Source organism: Gracilinanus agilis, chromosome 1 (genome assembly GCF_016433145.1).
Source record: "Gracilinanus agilis isolate LMUSP501 chromosome 1, AgileGrace, whole genome shotgun sequence".
In the NCBI taxonomy this organism is placed as follows: domain Eukaryota; kingdom Metazoa; phylum Chordata; class Mammalia; order Didelphimorphia; family Didelphidae; genus Gracilinanus; species Gracilinanus agilis.
In genome coordinates this window covers 165641337-165667803 of record NC_058130.1, presented here as the reverse complement: position 1 = coordinate 165667803, position 26467 = coordinate 165641337, and the positions used below count along the sequence as shown (strand labels likewise).

Sequence of the window (26467 nt, the reverse complement as noted above, 5' to 3'; positions counted from 1 at the left end):
ACTTCCTTCTTCACCTGTCTGGGGAAGGCTGATGGGGAGGCAGAATTCAGCACTCCATCTGGGATGGGGGTGGGGCACTCTGTCTTTAAAAGGTTCTCCATCACTGCCCTAGAGCCCTGCTTCCTTTAGTGTATTACTTTCCATCATTAGAGGGATGGAATTATCTTTTCCTTTTATATACCCAGTGCTTAGCAAAAGTGCCTGGAATAGTGGAGCTTAATAAATGTTTGTTGAATATTAATAGGCAGTTTTCTGGTGAAGAAACAAAAACTATCAATAATCACATGAAAAAGTGTTCTAAATCCCTCCTGATTAGAGAAATGCAAATCAAAACAACTCCAAGGTACCACTTCGCACTTAGCAGAGGCCAGTATGACAGTAGAGGAAAATAAATGTTGGAGGGGATGTAGCAAAGTTGAGACACTAATTTGCAATGCTGGTGGAGTTGTGAGCCATTCTGGAGGGTAATTTGGAATTATGTTCAAAGAATGCTTGCCCTTTGATCCAGCAATACCGATACTAGGTTCACATCCCAAAGAGATAATAAAAAATGGTTAAAAATTCATAGCCATGCTCTTTGTGATGGCAAAAAATTGGAAAATGAGGGGGTGTCCCTCTATTGGAGTATGGTTGAACAAATTGTAGTATATGATGGTGATGGAATACTATTGTATTATAAGGAATGATGAACTGCTTGATTTCTGTATGAATTGAAAAGACACAGTAGGTGAAACATTGAGGGACCATCAAATGTAATTGACTTTGCTACTAGTAGCAATGTAATGATCCAGGATAATACTGAGGAATTTATGAGAAAGAATGCTATGCACTTAGAGAGAAAGAACTGTAGGAGTAGAAATGCAGAAGAAAAACTTATGATTTATCACTTGTTTGTATGAGTTATGATTTGGAGTTTTGGTTTTAAGAGATTACTCTATTACAGAAATGAATAATATGGAAATAAGTGTCAAGTGATAATATATGTATAACCCAGTAGAATTTCTTGTCAAGTCCTGGAGAGGGGAGGGAGACAATATCAATCAAGTAGCCATGGAAAAATATTTTTAAATTAAAAAATTTTTTTAAATTGATACAAAAAAATTAATGTTTTTGGACCACATCCAAGTTTTTTAGCATTTCTGTTTTCCAAGATTACAGTCGTTAACTCCACAATCTCATCTATCAATTCATTTTCTTTTCTTAACATTAACCTTCTGTCTTCGAAATGATAAAAATATCAGTTCCAAAGAAGAGGAGTATGGCCTAGGGCTAGGCAATTGACTTGCCTAAGGTCACAAAGTAAGAAGTTTCTGAGGCCCTATTACCAATTCTTTAGGAATAAATGAATGAATGAAAAAAGCAGTATCCTGTGATGTAGTTTCTGGGTGTCTGTTGCTCACACTGTCTACACTATGTCTACATTGACAAGGTTCCCTTGAAGGTGTCTACAGTGACTCATTTATAATACTGGAGGCTGTCCGATTCACATACAATTCCAGAAACTCTGGGGGCAAAGGGGAGGAGTCTGCACTTCGCAATTTTGGTAGAGTTGGCTTTGATCCACGTAGTTGGGGTGGTAGATTGGGTCAGGGCAAGCACACTGCACTTGGATTATTTTATTAAATGTGTCCCTATTCTCAAGAACCTTATATTTTCATGGAGAAGTTCACAGGTAAACTCCCTGGGCAAAGAAAGGGCAAGGATGGGAGAAATGATGGATACAGAAGGTGGCTCCCCAAAGATTTTTGGAGACTTAGGTTAGAGCACTTCGGGGCAGAGTTTGTGGAAGACACCGAACGAAGGGGTGTGGATAAACAGGAGAGGGAAGGGCTGAGAGGAGGGGCGGGGCCGAGTTGAGGTGGGTAGGGGGTGTGGAAGGGACTGAGCCTTGGAGGAGCTGGAAAACTTGGGAGAATCAACCCAATGTGGAGACTTCTCAGATTTGTAGGGGCTGTCTTGCGGGGTTCTTAGGTAGGAAAAAGCAAGCCAAGGCTTTAGGTGGGGCAGACCTTGAATGGAAACCACAGAGGTACTCATTTTTAAAGAAAGGAAGAGGCTGAAAGTGAGCGGGTGTGGACCCCCTAGACCTGGGCCAAAATTGGTTGCCTAGGTTACTAGAGAGTTTGGCTGGTCCACCGAGTTTCTCCTATGCCATTTCCGGTACGGAAGGGGCGGGACTAAAGTTGCAGCGGGGAAATTTCGTTCCGTCACTTCCTACGCAGGTAGGCTTCTGTGCACTTGGATTGGGTTTCCTCTCCCAATCAGCCGGATGTCCCGCCTCCGGAGCTTTTCCTGGTTTTGGCCGAAGCGATGGCGGCTTTGACAGACGTGCAGCGGTTACAGGCTAGGCTAGAAGAGCTGGAACGCTGGGTGTATGGGACAGGCGAGACGCGCGGCTCTCGGAAGGTGAGCAGGCTGAGACTCGACGCTCAGGCCAAATGCCCACAATTCTCTTTTGCATGACTGTCTCGAGCCCTCCTCTCAGGGGAATGACTCTACCGACCCCACCCCTTCTCCACTTTGATACTCTCTCTCAATAACTGCCTGGTGACCACCCTCCCCATCGTGACTCCCTCCCAAGTGACTGCCTGATGCCTAACCCCCTCCCCAATGACTTGCTCTATACTTGATAATTGACCACTCCCTTCCCTGTGATTCCTCCTTGATTGGGACTTGTGTGACAACCCCTTTGATTTCTCACTGACCCCGTTGGTACCACTAGTGACTGCCCCTCATTTCACTTTTCTGTTACTATACTATATCTTCACTGCTCCCTCAATGACTCCAGCTACACTAACAACCCTAGTGATTCCTCACATTACACTGTATGATTTCTGCAGACTGCCAATCTCTAGTCATACCCTGCCTTTGACTTCTTATTGCAACTCCCTATACCTCACATTCCCCATGATTCTTCACTGATTTCTTACTGTGTGGTCTTCAATGAATTTTCTCCAATTATATCCCCTGATTCCTCATTGTGACCTCAAATGACTTCCCTCTCTGTGACACCCCTCCCCATACCTCCAACTTAATGATTTTCCACAGTATAACACCCCAACTATGCACTGATCTTCCAATTTCTGATCTACCTCCTAGGTACTCTGAAATTTACTTCTTACTGATTCTCTACAGTGTAACCTCCATACAATGCACCTCTCCCTCACTTAATAACATACAATGACAGTCCCTCATTGTGTGATCCTGTGACCATTCTTCCCACTGAAGCTCCCCCACAATTCCTCACTGATTCTCCACTTTGTAAACCCCTAGTAACAGCCCCCATAATTTCATCCCCAGCGATTCCTTCTGATTGATCTGTCTAGCTACTACTTCCCTCTGATCCTTCCCTAAAGATTCCCTTTTCTGAATGACCAACCTGTGTATGACCTTCTCCTTGAAAGGTACACACTAAATGATTGTCATCATGTGATTCTTCTCCAATATCCTGACACAGAATCACATGATACCTCCTTGCCATTTCCTTTTGCTCAATAATGTGAGTCTTTTTTTTTTTTAAACCCTTCCCTTCCATCTTAGAATCCATACTCTATATTGGTCTCTATATTGGTTTCAAGGCAGAAGAGTGGTAAGGGCTAGGCAATGAGGGTTAAGTGACTTGCCCAGGTCACATAGCTAAGAAATGTCTGAGGCCAGATTTGAAGCCAGGACTTTCTGTCTCTTAAGCCTGGCTTTAAATCCACTGAGCCATCCAGCTGAACCCCACTCCCCCCTGAATAGAGTGAGTCTTAAGATTTTCTTCCTTTACTATGTGAATCCCTGACAGCTCATCCCAACATATTTCATCAGTTCTTCCAAGGAAGTGGTTGCCTTGCTGCAATGCTCACTCATAATGTTTTCTCAGGCCATCAATTCTTTTCTGGTCTCATTTTCTTTCTTGCACAGTCTTGGCCCTGTATTTAATTAACCAATTCCATTATAAACTATTTTTTACCTTTGAGTCCTCAGTTTTCCCTATGCTTTGTATCCTCCCTGTTATCTCCTTGAGGCAAGAGTCTGAATTAGATGACAGATTTGGACAGAACAGCAGAGCAGTATTTTCCATAGCCTGCCTGTTATATTCTTTATAGCCTCTTGAGTTCTTGCCATGTGAAATCATCTGGAACTGTAACAGGAAGGATTTTCTTTATATACAAACAAGAGTGCTCTATAAATAGGAGTGAAACATCAGAGTGAATGATAGACATTGATTCTGTAATCTTTCTCCCTAGGAAATCAAAACAATGAGATTTTATTCCCATTCAATTTAGGTTGAATTAGGAACAGGGCTACCTATGGCAAGATGATAATGGATAAAATAATCCCCTAGGATTATTTTGGGAAACAGTTTGCCATTTTCAGCCCAATCTCCTAATTGTTCCTTCCACTTCTCCTCTGAGAAAAACCCTAATTTAAAAACTGAACAAAAACCCATAGGAGGCCTTTGACCAAAGGAAATCTCATCTGTTTTAGGGGAGTAGCTCAAATTGTACAGATCAGATGAGAAATTGGGAATGAGAGGACAGGAGAATTCTAGATAAATATTTGATTTTTGGTTTAAATCAACAAGTATTCATTAAACACTCACCATATACCAGATACTGTGCTTGGCACTGGGAGTTCAAAGATGAATTAGACACTTTCCTAGCTCTGGTGGAGTTTATAGTTGGATGGCACAGACATATTAGATCTTAGGTGTATTTGTGATCTCTCATCACTATGATCAGAGATTTCACAGGTATAGGTCTTTACCCTTGCACACCTGTTTATCTTGTTCTTAATTCAAATCTTTTTGTAAATCCACCTTGAAAGAACCACTTAATGTGCTAGAGTCCCTCCTTTGGTTCTTTAATATCTTGGGATTTCAGCATAGTTTTTGAGTTTCTGGTATCTCATTTTCCATGTATGACCAGATCACCTTTTCCCAATGTACAATGTGGCTTTCATAAAATATATGGTCAAAGTTACATTTTAAATATTAGAAAACAGAGGCCCAAAGAGGTAAACTGATTTGTGTAAACTCACACAGATAGTAAGTAGCTTGGATTCATATGCAGATCCTCTGACTCATTTAGTGCTCTTTCCATTAACCATAACTGGGAAGGATATTGGTATTAAAGAAATGTTATTTTATGGTGATCCAGGAAAATGTTCAATAAAAATTCAAAACTACAACAGAAAAACAGTCAGAAGGCAGAATATGATTGTCAAACAAATTGTATTGACTATGAGTGCTCTTTCCAGAGGAGATGAGATATTTCTTTGGATGGGGTATTTTAAACTGGATTTTGAAAAAAATGAATAGAATCAAAATTTTGGGACAGGAATAAGGTGGAAAGGGGGATCAACTTTTTTAAAATCTTTCCTTCCCATCTTAGAACCAATACTATGTATTGGTTTTAAGGCAGAAGAGCAGTGAGGACTAGGCAGTGGGGGGTTAAGTTACTTGCCCAGGGCACACAGGAAGTATCTGAGACTATATTTGAACCCAGGACTCCTGTCTTGGCTCTCTATTTACTGAGCCACCTAGCTGTCCCCTGGGATCAACATTTTAATTAGATGGAACTGTATCTTCTATGTGTGAGATTCACCTTCCCTTCCCAAGCTGAAACTTTTTGATGTAGGTGTTATCCCTTGAGCAGGTGCCATTGTTTTCCCTGAATTTGATGGTGAAAACTGCAGGGGATAGACTTAGGGTATAATGCTACCCAAGTCATATATGATTCTACATACTTTTCATGAATCAGATTTCACCAGCAGGCTTCCTGTTTGTTCTGAGCTAGTGGGTAGGAAATAGAATTGTCTACAACTATTCTGTTTTCATAACTTTCAGCTTCAACTTTTATCTCTTCTCTCCTACAATCATTTAATTAAATTTCAAGCAGAAGAATATGAATTGATAAACAGTTTTTACAAACTTACTGTGACTTCAGTTTGATTTCAGTAAAAATTTCCAAAGAAATCAATTTCCATTCCTACATTCTATTTCCTACCACTGCCTACAGACTTTTCTTCTGGACAATTTGTATTTTTTTTTCAAAAATATTTTTCATTCATTTGTTATGATAATTACTTTACCCCACCCCCAAAGTCAAGAGATGTTATATTTCGATCCATCCCTAGGGTTCTCTAGTACTCTTTTTTCCCTTTCAATTAATTAATTAATTTAGAGTATTTTTCCATGGTTACATGTTTTTTTCCATCCCCCACCTTCCCAGAGCTGATGAACAATTCCACTGGGTTATATGTGTTCCAGGCAATCTTTATTTTCTGAGCATCAACTCTGAGCCTAGCACTGGGCTTATTATTTACACTGTAAGGGAGAGAAAGATTCTGCTTGGAGAGACTAGCTCAACATAAGAGAAGCAATTAGAGAACAGTTACAAGACAACATAAAATACAGGAAACTAAAAGGTTTAAAATGAGCACACAGACATGGAGAGATCTCTTTACATATCTTTATAGGATAATCTGTGTACATGATTGGAGAATGAAGATGTGTAAAGGATTTTGGGGTATGGTCGGGGGAGGGACAGGTAGGTATATTGTAAGCAAGTAAAGTTTAAGGACTTTTATATTTGCCAAGTCTTGGCTCCATCAGTCAACTGCTTTGGTTATAACCTGCCTTTATTGGTGTTTCTCTCTCTCTCTCTCTCTCTCTCTCTTCTTCTTCTTCTTCTTCTTCTTCTTCTTCCCTAGGTAGCTGATGGCTTGGTTAAGGTGCAGGTGGCTTTGGGGAACATTTCCAGCAAAAGAGAGAGGGTTAAAGTCCTGTATAAAAAGAGTAAGTTCTACCACTGGTACTTCTCAGATGCTAGAGTTTCTGGAGATGTGGAAGAGTGATTCCTGCTTCTTTACAAGACTGGAGTGGGACATCACTTTTGGGTGGGCTTGGCCTATTTGGATGCTGTCCTGATATGATGTGTAGCTATGAATATGCAGTGGTTTCTTAGTCCAGCTGAAGGTAACTCATTATTAATTGGTTAGTCCTCTACTGGTAAGAGATAATCCAGATGAATTGTGAATGACTAAAACTTGGTCGAATAGTGGAAAAGAGGGAGGGAAAAAGGGAGAAAGCTGTAAATGAAAGAGGAAATACTTCATTATGGAAGAGGATGTTGAGTTAGGATTCTTCAGGTAGAGTTGAAGAGAAAGAAATTGGCTTTAAACTGTGCCATTTGAGCCAATCTGTGGCCAGATTAATTAAATTTGGATTAAAAATATGTATTTTATACACTCATCCATTTTGGTGGATTATTTTGTTTTCTATTTTTTAAATTATTAAAGAAAATATTATTGATGCTCTTTGTTTTTGTTTGCATCATAATAGTTATCCTCAATGTCTTTCTCCCCCACAGAGAGCTATCTCATATCAAAAAAGTATTTTTAAGACAAAAAAAAGGAAAAAAAGTGAAAAAACATCATAACTGATCAATACATTGAAAAAGTCCAAAAACATAAGCAATATTAGAGGCAGCTAGGTGGTTCAGTGCCAGTATCAGTCTCCTTATCTATAAAATAGGGATAATAATAGCACTTACCTCTTAGGATTGTCGTGAAGATCAACTGAGATAATATTTATGGTGCATTTAGCAGGTTGCCAGGCACTTTGCCAGTACTATATACAGACAGTTCTCACTTCATGTAAGTGATTCATTCTGTAAACCTTAACTTTTTTTTTAAGACTGTATAGACTTAAATTTAATTTAATTTTTTTTATTTAAAAATTTTTTCCATGGTTACATGATTCATGTTTCCTCCCTCCCCTCATCTCTCCCCCTCCCGGAGTTGACACACAATTCTCCTGGATAATACATATATATTATCATTTGAACCTATTTTTATATTATTCATTTTTGTAAAAGAGCAGTCCTTTAAAACCAAAATCCTTCCGGATTTCTACTCCCACAGTTCTTTCTCTAGATGCGGATAGCATTCTTTCTCATAAGTCCCTCAGAGTTGTCCTGGGTCATTGCATTGCTGCTAGTACAGAAATCAATTACATTCTATTTTACCACAGTGTATTGGTCTCTGTGTACATTTGATCTTCCCACAATGTTACAGTCTCTTTGTATAATATTCTCCTGGTTCTGCTTATTTCACTGATCATGTAGGGTGTAGACCTCAGCTTAAAGCAATTTTTACATAATGTGAATTTGCCTGTGGACATGGGGAAGGGAGGGAGAAAGGAAGTAAGGGGGCAGTTTGATTCTGGAGAGAGGAGGCTGATCCATGGTTCAAGGACATGCTGGGACCAGGCACAAAGAAGCAAGAGAAGGAGGAGGAATGTATGGGAGTCAGGGATAGCCATAATGCAGCCTGGTTAGAAATGAGAGAAAGAACTAGGATAGCACAAGCATGTGAGTGACACAAAAGGACTAGGGATAGACATACAAGCAAAGACAGACATGCCAGGGCTGGGCAGGTAGACAAAATGGGACAAAGGTCCCTCATCTCAGCACTTAGAGGTCTCAAGCTAAGCCCCTGATCCAGTGTTGGGGGCATCTGTTATATTTTCACTTGGAGGGTTTTTAATTTTTTTAATTGAGGGGGGTGGGAGAACATGGAGCATGGGGATGAGGGGCAGGAGCAGAGAGAGGGCACAGTATAGTACATAGTTAACATAGTTGTTTTTTTTTTAATTTGAATTTATTTCAGGATTATTTACATAAAGTCAAATTTGCACAATTATGTAAAGCAAGAATTGTCTATTAATGCTTATCCCCTTCTCCCCTCTCAATACATAGCACCTGTGAACCTTCTATCTCCATGAACCAGTGGATTGGGGAGTTCCTTTATGTCTCTTTTTTGAGTTATGCTTTATCGTTATAATTTTGTTAATTCATTTTTGATTTTGTGTGTATGTGGTTCTTTCCATTTACATTGTTATTGTTGTAGCGAATATTTTTCAGCCAATCTGAAATAAAAGAGGCAAAGCTCCAAGCCAATAACTGGTTTATTGAGAAAGATCGTTGTCTCTCAGTAAATAAAGCTTCATCGTTAGATGTTCCTCATAATCTCAGACAATTAAATGACAGTTTTTCTCCTTGTTTTATAGCCAAACATTATATCATTCAAGATCCCACCCCAATATTCAACCACCTATCCTAAGTTTCAATGAGAGGGAGGTCCATTTAGGAACAATGGATGAGGAGATTCATTTTGGATGAATGGATGGGAGATACATTTAGGAACAATGGGCTGGAGGGCCAATTAGGATCAATGGGCAGAAGATATATTTTCTAACAATGATGGAGTGCTATCTTTTTGAAGAGATGTTTGCTTTTTATTGAATCTTGGTTAAGATGGTCTTCAAGCTGATATACTAGGTCATTACTTCGTAGTCATGAGAGGCCTATAGACACCCTCACTCCTCCAGACGTGCTCTATGTGGCCATTTCCAAGGCCCCTACCACTCATCATCCTGACATGCCTTATATGTTTGATAGTGAATTACAGTCAAAAGAGGAAGTAGCTAGATTTACTGCATAGTTATTTTTTAAAATAAAATATAATTACTAGGTTTCTACTGATTGAGTATGATATTTGGGGGCCTTATTTAAAGAGATGAGGGGGCAGCTGGGTAGCTCAGTGGATGGAAGGCCTAGAGATGGAAGGTCCTGGCTTTAAATCTGACCTCAGATACTTCCTAGCTGTGTGACCCTGGGCGGAACCAATACATAGTATTGATTCTAAGGCAGAAAGTCAGGGTTATTAGAAAAAATAAAAAGAGTTGGGATGAGGGATTCTCATTCTCTTCATTTTGTATGTTTTCTTGGCACATTAGTATTCTATTATATTCATGTACCACCATTTGTTTAGTCATTCCACAAGAAACAGGCAACTTCTCCCCCCCCCCCCCAAATCTTAGCTAATTACAAAAGTGTTGATATAAATATTTTGATGATTATGGGTATTTTCTTACAGCTTCTTGCATAAGCCTAGTTATGGAGTGTCTGATTCAAAGGATATATATTTTTTTAGTCACTTTATTTGCAAAATTCCAAATTACTTTCCAAAATGATCGCACCATGTCACAACTCCAATATCAGCATATTAGTGTTCCTATCATTCTATGCAAATATATGCATATGCAGTATACTTTAACCCCTCCATCATCAATTATTGCCATTTTTGGTAATCTTTGCCAATTTAAAGTGGGAGATAAAACTTCAGGATTATTTAGATCTTCATTTATCTTGTTTGTGATTTGGAGCATCCTTTCATCTGGTTTTGATTATTTTTCAGTTCTTCTTTTGAGAAGTTTGTTCATATTCTTTGGTCACTTTTTTATTGGAGAATGGTTACTGATCATATATACATAATATATGTGTTTATTTATAAATTGTTTATGTCTTGGATACTAAACCCTTATCAAAGAAATTTTATACAAAATTTTTTTTCCTATTTGACTGCTTTTTTATCCTAGTTACATTAATTTTGTCTGGGCAGAAACTTTTCAGTTTTAGTCAAAGTTACATTTTATCTATTGTAATTCCCTCTATCTCTTATTTAGTAAATATTCTGTTTTTTAAAATAATATTATCCTTAGCATTATAATCATGTGTCCATTTAGAATGCATTTTTTAATATGGTATGAGGTATTTATCTAAGCCTAAAATCTGCCACATCGATTTCCAGTTTTCCCAGCAGTTTTTATCAAATAATGAGGTTTTTCCTAGGTAGTTTATGTTTTCCACTTTATCAAACACTGAGTTATTGAGTTCCCTTGTTTTTGATTCTCCCTTGTCTGTTCCATTGATTTCTCTGGGTTGTTTTTTTTTTTTTTTTTTAAAGCCAATACCAGATGGGTTTGATGGTTATAGCTGCCATTAGTTTCTTAGTAAGTTCCTTTTGAAAAACTCTAACTTTGCTAACTTTGCTTAGGTTGAATTAGGGGAAAGTGGAATTTCTCTCCAGCTCAAAATTTAGATTGCGGATTTTTTTGCCTCTAAAGCTCAGGTGTGATAGTGGAAGGCAGTGAGCATCCAGACCACTTCCAGAGGAGAGGTAGAACCTATGGGGCTGGGACAAAGAGTAAGTAGGGATCTAGTTTAGGTAGGACTAGGAACAACTGTGGTTAAAATAGCATCTTCCTGGGGGCAGCTGGGTAGCTCAGTGGATTGAGAGCCAGGCCTAGAGACAGGAGGTCCTAGGTTCAAATCCGGCCTCAGACACTTCCCAGCTGTGTGACCCTGGGCAAGTCACTTGACCCCCATTGCCTACCCTTACTAATCTTTCACCTATGGGTCAATACACAGAAGTTAAGGGTTTAAAATTTAAAAAAAAAAAAAAAAAGGAAAAAAAAAATAGCATCTTCCTGCCCAAACATCTCATTACATAGGATCTGGTTGTGATGAGAATTGTAGAATGGGTCCCAGGCAGTTTCTTGGAGAACAGAAAGTAGCCAGATATAACTTTGATAGTGGTTCCCAAACTTTTTTGACCTATTGCCCCCTTTCCAGAAAAAATATTACTTAGCGCCCCTGGAAATTAATTTTTTTAAAATTTTAATAGCAATTAATAGGAAAGATAAATGCACCTGTGGCCATCACCGTTTTCCTGGATCACTGCAGCACCCACCAGGGGGCGGTGGTGTCCACTTTGGGAATCACTGCTCTAGACTCATCAGAAGCTGAATTAGGCTTCATAATGAATTTATTTTGGTTTTCTACACCCCTCAGTTCATTATGGTATAACTGAGAACTAAAGCAGATCAATCATGGATGTACAATGTTTGGAAGACTTTACCGTCTATGGAAAAACATATTATATTTTTGTGTCTTCAGGAATTGACTAGTCTCCTTTTTAAAAAATAAATTTATTGATATCTTTTGTTTTTACATTATCTACATTTGTCCTAGTATCCCTCCTGTTCTCCATTGTCACAGAGCTAACCCATATAACAAATGGAAAAAAAATTTTAAGAAAGAGAATGGAAAAGATAGTTAGCAAAATTAATTAATACATTGAAAACAGCTGAAAATATATGCAATGTTCCACATCAGTAGGCCTCCTACCTCTGCAAAGTAATTAGAAGGAAGTATTTTCTCATCTCTTTTTTGGGACAATGCTTGTTAAATGTTGTTTTTGATTGTTTTGTGGTGGTTTTTCTTTTCATTTACTTAATTTTAGTCATTGCTTTTATTGTATTCTTAACTCTGTTTACTTTACTCTGAATCATTTCATATAAGTCTTTCCATGCTTTTCAAGTGTTTGTCATATTTGTTGTTTCTTATAGCAAAGTAATATTTTTAGTTCATATACCACAGTTTGTTTAACCATTCTCCAATCAATCAAGCATTTACTTTATTTCCAGTTCTTTGATATGTTAAAAATTGCTATAAGTGTTTTGAAGCATGTAATAATTAAAATTAAATTATGAGGCTGTTAGTAGCTTTAAAATAGCTTTAATACATCAAAGTAGTGATAGTAAAGAGAGGGAAATGTAGGAAAGACGTAGAGAGTTGCTTAGCTTGCTACTCTATTTGCAGCCATGATGGATTGAAGCTCACCACCAACATGGTTTCCTTCAGCTTCCAAACTCCAGTCAGAAGAGAGGGAACAGTCTCCTGGTCTCACCTTATAAGCACTTTTCTCCACCCACTAGCTCTCCCACGTCATATCTCAGGAACCAACCATAGTTCCTTAATTTGCCTGGCACTGCCTGGGCAGGGCAGTAGTGCCTGTGGCATCAGTTTCCAGTCTCTTTGGTTTCAACTTCCTTTTTTTGAGGGTTTGTCTATACTTGCACATCTCAGTGGTAAATGACCTCCAGGTCACTGATTGATGACGTGTCAAACAAAGTAACATAATGGGGAGAGAAATTCCTTTCCAGCAAGTATATGAAGATTCTCTTTATCAATGGCCTTTTTGGGACATATGCTTACTAGTGATTCTGGATCAGAAACTATGGACATTTTAGTTACTTCATTTACATAATTAAAAATTGCCTTCCAAAATGATTTTACTAATTTATAGCTTCACCATCAACACCATCAAAATCATGTGTCCAGCTTTATATAACTCTTATAATATTGACTGTTGTCATCATTGTCATTTTTTCCAGTTTACTGAATATGAAGTAAAATAATCAGGTTTATTTTTATTTGCATTTTCTTATTAGTGATTAGAGCATTCTTTTATATGTTTAATAGTTTGCACTTCTTTTGAAAACGATGTGTTCATATTCTTTGACCATTTGAGTTTGATGCATTTATTTTTATAACAAACTCCTTGTGTATATGCAAATTTGTGGGTGTATTCAACCTTCCTTCATCCAGTTCAGATAAAAGTGAGAGCTCCTCTGATACCTACTCCACCCCCCTATCTTTTCTTCCATGTTGTATATTGCTCTGCAGTGATGAGAATATAGAAAGTTCTATCCCCTTTATTCTTTCTATACTATTACATTCCTTTTATCTTCTTTTCTTTCTTCTCTTAAAACTTGAGAACAGAAATACTCCTCTTCTGGGATGTTTGTTTTTTTGAACAGTTTTCATCTGCTCATTGGCCTTTGAGGACATTAAATTATTAAATTTTCAAAGGGACACGTTCCCCCCCCCCATAAGAATGTTAACTCTGCAGCATCATACAATTCCTTGAACTTGACCAAATATATTTATTTTTCTTGATTTCTCTTGAGCCTTGAGTTTGCATTTCAAAGTTTCTACTTAGCTCTCCTTGTCTTTTCATTAACAATTTTGAAAAGTCCTTTATTTCATTATTTTTCCCGTTGTAGGATTTTTCTCTACAGAGTACATTATTCTTATTTATAACCTAACCCTTTTGGAATATTGTATTCCAAGATCTCTTGGTTTATAATAAAAGTTATCAGAGCTTTGATTATTCTGGCTGTAGTTTTTTGATACTTGAACAATTTAAAAATTTTTCTGGATACTTGCATTATTATTTTTTTTACAGAGGAGCTTTGAATTTTAGCTATAACATACCTGGAACTTTTCATTTTGAGGTTTCTTTCATGAGATCATCAATGGATTCTTTCAATCTTTACTTTGCCCTCTTATTCTAGTAGATAATCTAGTAGAATTGACAGTTTTGATTTATCATCTTTTGAAATATAATGTCTAGGGTTTAAAATATTTTTAATCTTTTTTTTCCCTTTAGGAAATCCAATAATTTTTTTTGACCCTTACCTTCTATTTTAGAATGGATAAGTATCAGATACAAGGCAGAAGAGAAGAAAGGGCTAGACAATTGGGATTAAATGACTTGCCCAGTGTCATACATCTAGGAAGTTTCTGAGGTCAGATTTGAATCTAGGATGTCTGATCTCTATGCCTGACTCAATCCACTGAGACACCTAACTGCCTCCAGTGATTTTTAAGTTATCTCTCCATGATCTATTTTCCAGATCAATTTTTTTAAAAATATAAAAAATATCTTATATTTTCTTTAATTTTTTCAACCTTTTGATTTTTTTCTAATATTTATTACTATGTTGAAAGTAATTGATTTCTATTTAGTCTATTATACTTTTCCTGAGAGTTCATTTCTCATATAATGTTTACCACTTTCTATTCTAAACTATTTATTCTCATTCTGTTTCTTTCACCAAAGCTTTTATTTCTTTTTAAGTGTATTCTAGGTGTTCATATAGCCCATTTCCCCTCTGAACTATGGCCTTTTCTCAGTGTTAAGCGTGGCCTGGGTCACCTGGGTTCCTGCACTGACCTCCACCTCCTGGAGTTAAACCTCTCTGGATCTTTGAGGTTCAGAATACTGGATCCTTGGGGCCCTCCTGGGGCTTTGTGGAGGAGCCCTCCACTCTCAGTCTCCAGACAGAATTTTGCAGATTACATGTATATAACCCATCTCTGCTCACATTGAGAGACTACTTGTAGTCTTGTCTGCTTGTGTTAGTACTGGCTTTTCTGGTGGTTCCCTTCTTTCCTGTTGCCTACAGACTTCTGGCTGATGTTTTATGAGTTTTGGGGTAGAAAAAATTGCTTACTGTAGTTTCTCATTGGACTTATTGACCATTATTCAGTCTGGTGAGATTTTTAGGTTTTTGCTGAAATAGATTCATCAAAGCTGGGCCCTCTGCTGTTATTTAAGTCAATATGTTTTGCCAGAAGTTTCCCCATTTCTGTTTTTCCACAATCCTTTGACTCTTGCTCCAGAGCACAAGTTGGAGTCACCTTGCTAAGCTGAGGGAGGAAAGAAACCTGCAGACTAGTATGGAGATGACCTCTTTTTTTCTGAGAGAAGTAAGTTACATTTTTAAAATCTTTCTCTTCGAATCCATTCTAAAAATCAATTCTGAGACAGAAGAGCAATAAGGATTAGGCAGTTGGAGTTTAGTGACTTGCCCAGGGTTACATACCTAGGAAGTATCAGAGGCCAGATTTTTAACCCAAGTCCTTCTGTCTCTAGGCCTGACTCTATCCACTGAGCCACTTAGCTGCCCCAGTAAATTACTCTTTTGAGTTTGTGCAGCAGACCCGTGTAGCTGCTACTCAAATCTGTAGCTCTCTCAGTTCAGTGGTTGCTTTCTCCTAGCCAGGGTGACAATTAGCCAATTAAGTCTGTCAATTCTTCCTAGCTAAAAAGGTAACTAGAATTTTTCAAGGAATAGTGGAAGACATCCAAGAACTTTAAAATGGGGATTTGGGATGTTTTTTCCTGGCAGGAGAAGGGAACCAACATCTCCCATAAGCCATACCAGTCAAGTGAATTTGTGGGATTTCCTGCCAAAATCGCCACTTGGAAGGAAGGCAAATGGCTCAGTTTCCATATCATTATTCCAGCAAAACCAGAAGTTTGTACTAGACCAGTAGTGATCAAGGAATCCAATCAGAAAGTACAATAAACAACTATTTTCACCTCAGAACAAATGCCAGTCAGCAACCCATAGATGATGGGAAAAGGGAAAGCAGGAATAAACAATTAGATAATATCTATTATATGTCAGGTATTGTGCTAAGTCCCTTTCCCCCCCTCACATATTATCTCATTTTATCCTCACAACAAACCCTCTGAAGTAGATGCTATTATTATCCCTATTTTGTAGTCAAGGAAACTTGAGATTAAGTGATTTGTCCAGAGTTGCACAACTAGTAAGTGTCTGAATCTGGACTTGAATTCAGGACTTTCTGACTCCAGACTGAATGCTTGGTCCAATGTATCACCAACTGCCTCAAAAAGGATGAAGGAGAGGGAAGTCTTCTTGCAAGTCTACATGTCCAGAGTTCGCACTAGTTGAGAATATCCCAGAACAGTTAGAAAGTCCCAATAATAGGCCAATATAGATTAGAGACCAATGTAGCTGCCCATTATGGTGCTATAGTATTCAGACCAGAACAAGTCCAGAGGCTCTGAAGTCCCTTGCACATTGTCCTGAGACACAGAGAGGGTCCTGAAGGTCCACCTCTCTAAACATCAAAAATCATAGAGGAGACCTAACTTCAAGGCATGGAGGTCAGCATAAAAGCCCAGGGGATAATCAAGTAGAGCCAATTATCTCACCCAAAAGTGCAACAAATCCTGGCCCTGTCAGAGAGTTGCAGTTCAAGAACTGAAGTTGGAAAGATGAGTAAATCAGAGAGAGCACTGACCAATATCACAATTTATTGAAAATCTAGAGATCTCTCAAAAGGACTTCATATCAACTGTCCATTACAGCTAGACTTACTTAGTGGTCCATAATAACTACAAGCAGAAACTCAAAGTAAAAGAAAATGGATATTTCAAAGTGAAATGAGAAAATCATACACAGTTAGCAATATTGTAAGGATGATAAACTATGAAAAATTTAGCTACTTTGAGCAAGACAATGATTCAAGATAATTCTAAAGGACCCATAATGAGAACTACTATCCACTCCCAGATAGAGAACTGATAAACACTCAGGGCAGATTGGAGCATATTTATTTTACTTTATTTTTCTTGTTTGTGTGTGTTTTCTTTGCAACAAGGCTCATATGGAAATAAATTTCATATGTGTAATCAATATCATGTTGCTTTTCTCAGGGGTTAGGGGACAGATTGGAAGGGAGAGAATTTAGAACTCAAATTTAAAAAAAATAGTAAAATTAAAAAAAAATGTTTTTATATCCTTAACTTCTGTGCATTGGCTCCTTGGTGAAAGAGTGGTAAGGTGGGCAATGGGGGTCAAGTGACTTGCCCAGGGTCACATAGCTGTCTGAGGCCAGATTTGAACCTAGGACCTCCTGTCTCTAGGCCTGACTCTCAATCCACTGAGCTACCCAGCTGCCCCCCAATAGTAAAATTTTTATTAGATATCATTGATAATTATTTGATGAAATAGAATATGTTTTTTTTTAAACCCTTGTACTTCGGTGTATTGTCTCATAGGTGGAAGAGTGGTAAGGGTGGGCAATGGGGGTCAAGTGACCTGCCCAGGGTCACACAGCTGGGAAGTGGCTGAGGCCAGATTTGAACCTAGGACCTCCTGTCTCTAGGCCTGACTCTCACTCCACTGAGCTACCCAGCTGACCCCTAGAATATGTTTTTTAAATACATAGGAATAAGTGGAACTTTCCTTTAAAAAAAAAGAAAAAATGGATTTTTCATAAGGTCTGTATGAATACCTAGGAGAAGTAAAAAGATCTGGAGGAAGAAATTGGAAGAATAAATAGCTTAGAATAGAGTGTGCTAAACATTACCCAAGAAATGGACTACTGAAAACTACTAAGAAATCAATGACTATGAGACAGAAAGAGCCATTAAAACAAAATAAAAAGATTGAAAAAATAAAAGACAATGTGTGATATCTATAATTATATCAAGGTGCCTGGTCCAGAGTAGGTCATAGCCAACATTCACTTCTCCTTCATCCCTAATGATAACAGCATCCAAAAAGAAAAAGTTCAAATAACTAGGCACTACAGTCAGAATCACAGAAGATATGGCAACTTATACTATAAGAGCAGGAGATCTTGTAATACGGTATTCCAAAAGGCACAAGAGCTAGGCTTAAAATCTAAACTAATTTATCTTGCAAAGCTAAGGAAAATCCTGCAGGGAAAAAACACACTATTAATGGAATAAAGGGCTTTTAGACTTAGGTAATGAAAAGACCAGAGCTGAATGGTAACTTTGAAACACAGACACAAGAGTCCTGAGAAAACTAGAAAGGCAAATAAATATATTTGATCAAGTTCAAGCAGCTATATAATGATGAAGGGCAAAAAAAAAAAATAATTTTTTTAAAACCTTACCTTCTGTCTGGGAGTCAATACTGTGTATTGGCTCCAAGGCAGAAGAGTGGTAAGGGTAGGCAATGGGGGTCAAGTGACTTGCCCAGGGTCACACAGCTGGGAAGTGTCTGAGGCCAGATTTGAACCTAGGACCTCCCATCTCTGGGCTTGGCTCTCAATCTGCTGAGCCACACAGCTGAAGGGCAAACATTCTAATAAGAAACAAGTGTCTCTTCAGTACCTTATGGTCTTCAAAAGATATTTAGGAAATAAATAAGAAATTATGGATTATTTCTTTTTTGAGGGCTAAAAGAGAAGGTACAAGAAATGCATTAGTATACAAAGAAGGAAGAAGATGGTGGTACTTGTCCTTTCTCATAATTGATGTTTATGAGAAGAGAATACATTAATGTGGAGGGAAAAGTCATGGCAGAAGGCATCTGATGAATCTCACTTATGTCCAAACCGACAAAAGAGGGTTTAACACCCAGTTGGTGTAGAAATGCCTCAAACTCAATAGGGAAAGAAGGCAGGATATATATTAGGGAGGGATGGTGACTAGAAAGGAGGATGATACTAGAGAGAGAACAACCTTCCTGATTTTGAAGGGGAAAGTAAAAACAGGATGGACTAGAAAAGCAATGAAGTATACTCTAAGGAGGTGCCTTGTATTGCCTTTTAGACAGTTGGACAATGGCTAAACAAATGGTGGTATATGAATATAATGGGATATTATTATTAATAAGAAATATTAAAGAGACAGTTTTAGTATGAATTGATGCAGAATGAAATAGGCAGAACCAGTAGAACAATTTATACAGGAACATTGTAAATAAAAAGAACTTTGAAAAACATAAGAATTCTTATTTAAAAATTTTCAGGGAGCAGCTAGGTAATACATAACACATAATATTTATTGTAAGGCAGAAGATAAGGGTTTTCAGTGGAACTGCTTCATTGGCTACGGGAGGGGACTGGGAGGAGGTGAGGGAAAGAACCTGAATCATGGAACCATGTAACCATGGAAAAATATTCTAAATCAATTAAATAAAATTTTACAAAAAAAAAGGTAGAGATTTAAAAAAAATGTACAAACCATGTCTCCAGACCTATGATTAAGCATGTTGCCTACCTTCTAACCAAGAGGTGGTAGACATAAGGTGCAGAGACATGCATTTTTTGAAATATGATCACTGTATGGATTCCTTTTATTTGATTACTCTTGTTTGTAACAAGTTGGTTTTTTTTTTAACTTAGTTGGGTTGAAGAAGGGAGGTGGTTAGTAATAGTGATGCTAAAAAAAAGGCTATTGTAAGTTTTTTTAAAAATCTGCACAAAAGAACAGAATGAAGTTCAGAAGAAAGCAGGTCAATTTTGAAAGTAACACATAGAATTCATGTACTTTTTCTTTAAAAACAAGTATGAAATAGAGATTAACAGTTTCATATGACAGTCCTCTTTAATGTTCTAATATGTGTATGGAAATTATATTTTTTGCTTTTTGAGATCAGTATAAATGTTTAAAATCCAGTGAATTTGTGGTTAAGACTTTAGTTAAGCTTGAGTTAAAAGGCTATGCTTTTAAAAATCTTCCATGTGTGTTTTTTGGGAGGATTTTGTTTTCAAATTGAGCTTATTAATAAATAATTCCAGAAACATTTATTAAACACCCCATAACCGTCATCTTTGTTTTAGTTGAAACAAAGATGAAAAGGAATTTCTCACCCACTTTGGTCATTATAACCAGGGGAAGCAAGAGTATCTCAATAGTTCTGATATGTAGTGATCGCAATGACTCCGTCATTTACTGAGCCCCTGCATCTGGGACTGGGAACTGGAAGCTAGAAACTAGAAATAATATTAAAGTTTCTGTGTTCAGGACCTTAGGGATCTTAGACCAAGGCAGTGACCAGCTCAAATGTCCCTCTCTCCACAAGTTAAATTGCTACCCCCTCTTCCCAAGTAACAAAGAACTAATTTAACATTTCCTGAGTTGTTGACCTTTTTTCTATTCCCTTTCTTTCTTTTGATAATTTAGTTGAAGACCTGATAAAATACCTGGATCCTGAATACATTGATCGAATCTCTGTTCCTAATGCTGCCAAATTGCAATTCATCTTAGCAGGTAAACAAGTAGTGAGCTTTCCCCACTAGACATCACAGTGAATCTTATAACCATCTAATTGCTGGACCTGGACCACTTTAGCATTGGAGTTGTTCCTCTTTTCTGAAGAGGATAACTCAGCTGAATTTTCATTTTCTCTGAGCTAGCATTGAGAATCCCAGCACAATCTAGACCAGTGATGGGCAAACTATGGCCCGTGGGCCAGATGTGGCCCCCTGAAATGTTCTATCCAGCTGCAACATTATTCTTAATTTGATGAATACAATGAGTAGGATATAATACAATGAAACTTCAAAAGAGTTGCCTTAGAAACAGACTGAAAGATGAGCATTTCCTTTCCTTTGGCCCCCTCTTTAAAAAGTTTGCCCATCACTGATCTAGATCATCAGCCATTACTTAGTGAGTTGGAATTCCCAGTGGGTCCTTGGGGTGAGGAGGGACTACAAGTTCTCAGGGGCAAATCTAGTCTATGAATTCTTGATCCTGTGGCAGTCATTGTGACTAACAGGGCCAAATTCAGAGAAGACAAATCTATTGAAGCCCTGGTATGGGTACTTAGGTGAGGAAAAAAGTTTAAGAGGCAGAGTTGGAGTGAAATTAGATTTGGAGATAGAGTGATTTGAGAGAATTGTTGCAGAAATTGCTATGGGTCTTATTTATCTGACAGGTGAAAAGGAATGGGGTATAGGGGACTATCAACTTGATCAAAGTGAATCGAGGTTTTTTTTGAACACATACTTATGCTGATGCTTTGTGTTGATGATTATGGGAGATATGATAGAAAGAAAAGATGGTCCTTAACTTTCAAGAAATTATAATTGGGAAGATAAAATATACATAAAAGGAGATCAGAAAAGGGAGAAGGTAACTGTGGCTCAAAAACCTTTAGTGGGGTTCATTAGTCTACTTAGCCTAGAGTTCTTCATCCTCTGTGATGGGGTCACACCCTGCCATTCTAGAATGTTCTTGGTCCTCTTCACCTATTTAAATCCTACTCATTCTCTTCAGGGTACAGCTCAAGGCTTCTTTTTCCATGAAGTCTTTCTTGACCATACATTTAGCACTTAGCACATATTCCCTTTTAGTATTCAACAGATTGCATGTGTCTTTATGTCCCAAAATAGACCTGATATGGTGCATAGAATGGTGGACCTGGAGTCAAGAAGACCTGAGTTCAAATGCAACTTCTGACATTTATTAGTTCTATACCCCTGGGCAAGTCACATAACCTCTGCTTGCCTTAGTTTCCTTATCTGTAAAATATAGGGATAACAATAGCACCTAACTTTCAGGATTGTTGTGAGAATCAAATGAGATAATAATCATAAAACACTTTGCAAGCCTTAAAGGATCAAATAAATGCTAATTACCATTAATAATATAGCTTTCTATCACATCAGTGATAGTCCTACTGGAGTTCTGCCACTGCCGTGATCAGTACCATGATACATCTAGTCAATGCCTTGCATATAGTAGTATTTAATAAATAGTTGTTGATTGATTGGATGGATGGAGAAGGTAGTTGAGTTGGATCTTGCAGGATGGATAAGATTTGGATTGGTAGGCAGAGATAAGAGAGTATTTTCCAATTAGAGGAAAAAGGAAACAATATGAACAAAAGCTAATAGGCCTTGGGTGGCAAATTGGGGATCATGAGAATCTGTGTAACACTAGGGGCAAGTTAGAAATTAGAGTAGTTGTTCTTAATCTTCTTTGCATGACAACAACTATTACACACACACACACACACACACACACACACACATTATGGTTACAGGCAGAGGACTGTACTTCACTGTCTGCTTCCTTTCCTCTCAGAGGAACAGTTTATTCTCTCCCAAGTGGCGCTCCTGGAACAGGTAGAGACTCTGGCTCCGCTCCTGGACAGCTCTCACATCAAAGGTAACTCTTAAGACTTCATCCCCTGGGAAAATTGCCTGCAACTGCTGATCATGTCCTCAGGATAGCTTCAGAAATAGTCATACTGACTAGTATTTGCATTCTGCCAAGGTTGGGAGTGGTGGGGTGGCATAGATATGGGAAGGGCCCTAGATCTGACTCAGCTAGCATCGGTGACTCAGCTTCTAAAACTTACAGCCTCCGCACTTGAGTCCCGATAGAGTCCCTGCCACTGCCTTATCAGTACTGGGATAGACCTAGCACATTCCCTCCTGGTGTGGAGCTGTCCTTGAGAATCTGGAGGTGCTTCTGATCCCTTTTCTGAGTCTATCTCCGGAGGTTCTAGGATGAGAAGCTCATATGGAGCCACAGTTCCTTTTACTGCCTTTTTCTCCCTGAGTCACTTAGATTAATCCATATCCCTTTCTTTAGATGTCACTTTCCCCATCTGTAAAAAGGAGATTTGAATTCCTGAAAGCTAGCTCTGGAGGCTATTGTCCAACTTCACTGTTGTCTCTGCCCCATTCTTAATGAGGAAAATAGATGCTGTAATCTCCCCCTTTACTAACTGTTGGTCTTAGCATTCCTTGTGGAGAAATCTTTTCACTTACATAATTCAACTTCCCTTGTCTGGGGAAAACAGGGCAGAATCTGACTGGAGGAGAAGGGGTGGTTTATACATATATAAAGCTGTCTTCTATTGTCCTTAGCACTAGATGCCAACTGGCTCTGCAGTGGTATTGCTACCTGTCATCTAAAAGATATGGAGAGCTTGAGTTTCTCTCAAGAGGGGCTGAATCTTCCTGCTTTTCATTCTAGTCTTTACTGCTTGATTTTGGTAGGGCCAAGGCTCCAGGGATGAGGTGTCAATCAGAAGGGTCCTCCCTGCCCTCTCTCAGGCCTCAGATACTACAGAATTCCTTCTGCATACTGACTGAGAGCAGCCTCTGCTTCTGCAGAGTTGGGTAGAGGGGGCAGGTGCAAGTGACAGACTGAGGCTTTAATTGAATCCAGATATCCATCTTGCCCTTCTGGAGGAGTTTTCTCTACATCTCCTCTATGCTGGCTACTGGAAGTCCTTGTCTCGCTGCCTTAAGCTGCTGCCGATGCTTAGAGTGATGAATTTCTGGGAGGTTTGCTTAGGGACTTAGTGCATATTAGCAGCCCGGCTCTGGGCTCAGGAAGTGAGCTGTTTGTCCCCTGGGCAGACTGGACCCCGCCAGGGAAGGGAAGAAAGGGATAGATCATAGTGACGTGCCAACATCTCTATAAAGCTCTTTGCCCTTGCTCTGCACCCAGGCCCCAGGAATAACCAGCCTCTGGGAAGTGTAGGGAAGCCAGCATGGGACTCCTCTGAAGCTTTGCTCGCCTCCTTTATTCTTTCCTTCTGCACTCCAGGAAGCCGTAATTCCATGATTCCAGACCTAACCTCCTTTTTTGAACCAGCCCCTCCAAGGGTGAAAGGAAGATAGAAGGTGTCCAGGCAGCTTGCTTGCCCTGGAACCTTCAGCACTAGCCCCCCTGCCCCACACTCCCACGGAGCCCTTCCTCCATCCACAGTTGCCAGGCAATCGATAGAGACTATCGTTTGTTTAGTTTAGAGACTCAATACTTTAATCCCAGCCGAAGACCTAATAGACTATTGAGTATTCCCCAGAGGATCTGAGAAAAAAAAAAAACCACAAAAAACAACAAACCATCAAATAACAGGCTTGTGCTTGTGTGATTTTCAGCTGTTCCCAAGCATGCTACCAGACTGCAGGCTCTGTCCCAGATCCACATCCAGCAGCAGGTAGGGGTGTGGTATCTGGAACTTGGTGATGGGATGGCTGGGAGGTGGAAGGGAAGAGGTAGTCCCCCTCTTCTCCATATTTATGTAAAGATGAATCAGGAATATGTGTCTCTCCTTCAGTCCCTCTTGGTCTGGCCTCTTTCCCTTTTTCCCAGAGATCTAGGGAGAAGATTGGCTTAAAGAATTTTCCACAATTGAGGAGGCACGCTTAGAGTGGTTATGTAGTTTGCCTAAAGTCACAATGAGTCAGTAACAGAAATGAAACCAGAACCCTAGTCTCAGGACTCGGTCTACCCTTCCTCCCAGTGACTTGGTGGGGTGGAGGTAGGGAGCAGGAATGAAGGTAAAAAGAATTGTTTAACTCTTTGACCTTCTGAGCAGGAGAACTACTGAGCCTGCTTTGATTTCTTTGCCCTCAGATATCTCAACTGGTTATCTAGGCCTGTATCTGTCTTCATTTCCCTGAATCATGCTTCTTCTTTGGGGAGGTGGGGATAGAACATAAGTGAGAGCATGACTGAAGTGGGAGCCCCTGGGCATATTCAACCTGTCCTTCCCTGATAGAGTTATGGCTAAAGTAACTAAAGGCTCCAAGGAATCCCCTCCAACCTATCTCCCTCATCCGCCTGCCAGGACCTGATGTTCTGCATTAGTGATTCATCATCCTCTTGGGTTAAGCATTAGCATAGGCTTTCTGGCCTCTTCCAAAAATGTCCTCCCCACCTCCCCCACTGAGAAGCACATTCTGTTCCCAGCCTGTTGGGCTGAGCAGCAGCACCACAGTGGCATGCAGGAGGAAGCCAAGGGAGCTTGAGGCACCAAAGATTCTGTTAGGGAACTCCAGCCGCCTGTCACTCGATAGCTTCCAGTTATATTCTCTCATTTCAGGATCAGTGTGAGGAAGTCACTGAAGCGACTAAGGCACTCCTAGAAGAGTACAACAAGATGGTATCCTTTCACCTTAGTGGGGTTCCCCTGCTGCTCAGCCTGGTCCCTTGTCTCCTTGTTTCTCCCTTCACTAGACTGTCCCTGTACCTTCTGCCCCCATCCTGTGTCTCCCTGGAAGTAGTCGAGGTCGGTGCCCCTTCTTGGCTCTTCTTGAGTGTTGCAGGTCTTTACACTTTGGGATGGTCAGGGAAAGTTTCAGAGGAGTTGAGAACATATGAATTAAACCTTGAACGGTGGGTGGCATTTCAACAGGCAGAAATTGGGAAGGACATTCCAGTTTTAGGGAATTATGTCAATAAAAGTGCCAAACCCAAAAGATGAGGGTATGTTCAGAGAACAGAGAACAGATTAAGTGATTTGCCCAGGGTCACACAGCTACAAAGTATATGCCTAGGTGCCCCCTGCCTGTCCATCTGTTTATTTAGAATTTCCCTGCAAGGAGCAACGAAGTGGCTCAGATGGAGGTGGGAGATCCTGGGTTCAAATTTTGCCTGATACTCTGTGTGACTCTGCACAAGTCACTTGACCCCAACTACCTAGCCCTTACCACTCTTCTGCCTTGGAACTGATATTTAGTATCAATTCCAAGACAGAAGGTAATGGTTTAAAAAACAACAACAACAAACTTTCCTGCAAATAGATATGTAAAATGTCCATTGACTGTAGCCCTCTTGGGCACCATGGTTATTCCCATCCTTGACCCTCTTCCAAGACGATTCTCCTCTCCAAGCAATTTGTCCAGTGGGATGAGCTACTGTCTCATCTGGAGGCAGCAAAACAAGTTAAACCTGCAACAGAGTGAGGGAAGGCATTTGTAGGTCGACCCCCCTCTTAGAACATGTTCACCCCTCAGGGTCCTCCATTTCCCTGTATTGGATATCCGAGTCACCACTCCAGGTGGGTGTGAGCTGCCTGTGCCCCCCAGATTGATATCTTCCTCTTGTACTTGGGATGGGGATTGGCCATGTATTTATTAGAGTTTGGGGGAAGGGGTTTGAGGGACTACTGTTCTCTAGGCAGCCCCAATTTGAAGGTGGGGGGAAAGGGAAAAGTCAGGGTGACTTGTAGAGATGTAGGCCTTGGCCCTGGGATCCTTTTTATTCCCGGCTATATCATGATCCTTCTGTTAACTCCCCACTCTCGCATAACCAATACCACACGAGGAAAATGGAACTCTGTTGTCCTTATTACTGTAATAATAAAGAAATGACACATTAAAAAAAACAACTGTGAATGACTAATGTTGGGGGAAGGGGGTCAGGGATGGAAATAGGATTGGAAGAGAGATAGATGGAGTTTGTGCTCAGGTCTACCAATTCAGAGCTATCTCTTGAAATGCTTCAACAATCAACTACAACTCTAAGCAATCACCCTAGTGCAAATATTAATAATATGGAAATAGTTCTTGATCAATGACACATGTAAAACCCAGTGGAATTGCTTGTTGGCTACGGGAGGTGGGGTGGAGGAGGTGAGGGAAAGAATATGATTCATGTAACCATGGAAAAATATTCTAAATTA

General features: G+C 39.3%; 1 protein-coding gene across 3 annotated transcripts; it reads left to right on the top strand.

Annotated features, from left to right (window-relative positions):
• Positions 1 to 2298: 2298 nt before the first annotated feature.
• Positions 2299 to 26170, top strand: DCTN3 (dynactin subunit 3). Of its 3 annotated transcripts, XM_044658689.1 has the most exons (7): positions 2299 to 2406; positions 6700 to 6784; positions 20221 to 20307; positions 22126 to 22209; positions 23940 to 23998; positions 24887 to 24946; positions 25659 to 26170. In XM_044658689.1, the coding sequence occupies exons 1-7, from the start codon at positions 2311 to 2313 to the stop codon at positions 25746 to 25748; spliced, it is 561 nt and encodes a 186-aa protein (XP_044514624.1). In that variant the 5' UTR covers positions 2299 to 2310; the 3' UTR covers positions 25749 to 26170. The 3 variants fall into 3 exon arrangements, with proteins under 3 accessions (XP_044514624.1, XP_044514640.1, XP_044514632.1); XM_044658705.1 differs by lacking the exon at positions 22126 to 22209; XM_044658697.1 differs by lacking the exon at positions 24887 to 24946 and having other exon boundaries at positions 25677 to 26170.
• Positions 26171 to 26467: the final 297 nt, after the last annotated feature.

Coding starts and splice junctions, on each gene's coding strand:
- DCTN3 (XM_044658689.1), top strand. CDS start 2,311: ATGGCGGCTTTGACAGACGTGCAGCGGTTACAGGCTAGGCTAGAAGAG. Junction 22,210..23,939: donor GGACAGCTCTCACATCAAAG/GTAACTCTTAAG, acceptor TGTGATTTTCAG/CTGTTCCCAAGCATGCTACC. Junction 23,999..24,886: donor AGATCCACATCCAGCAGCAG/GTAGGGGTGTGG, acceptor CTCTCATTTCAG/GATCAGTGTGAGGAAGTCAC.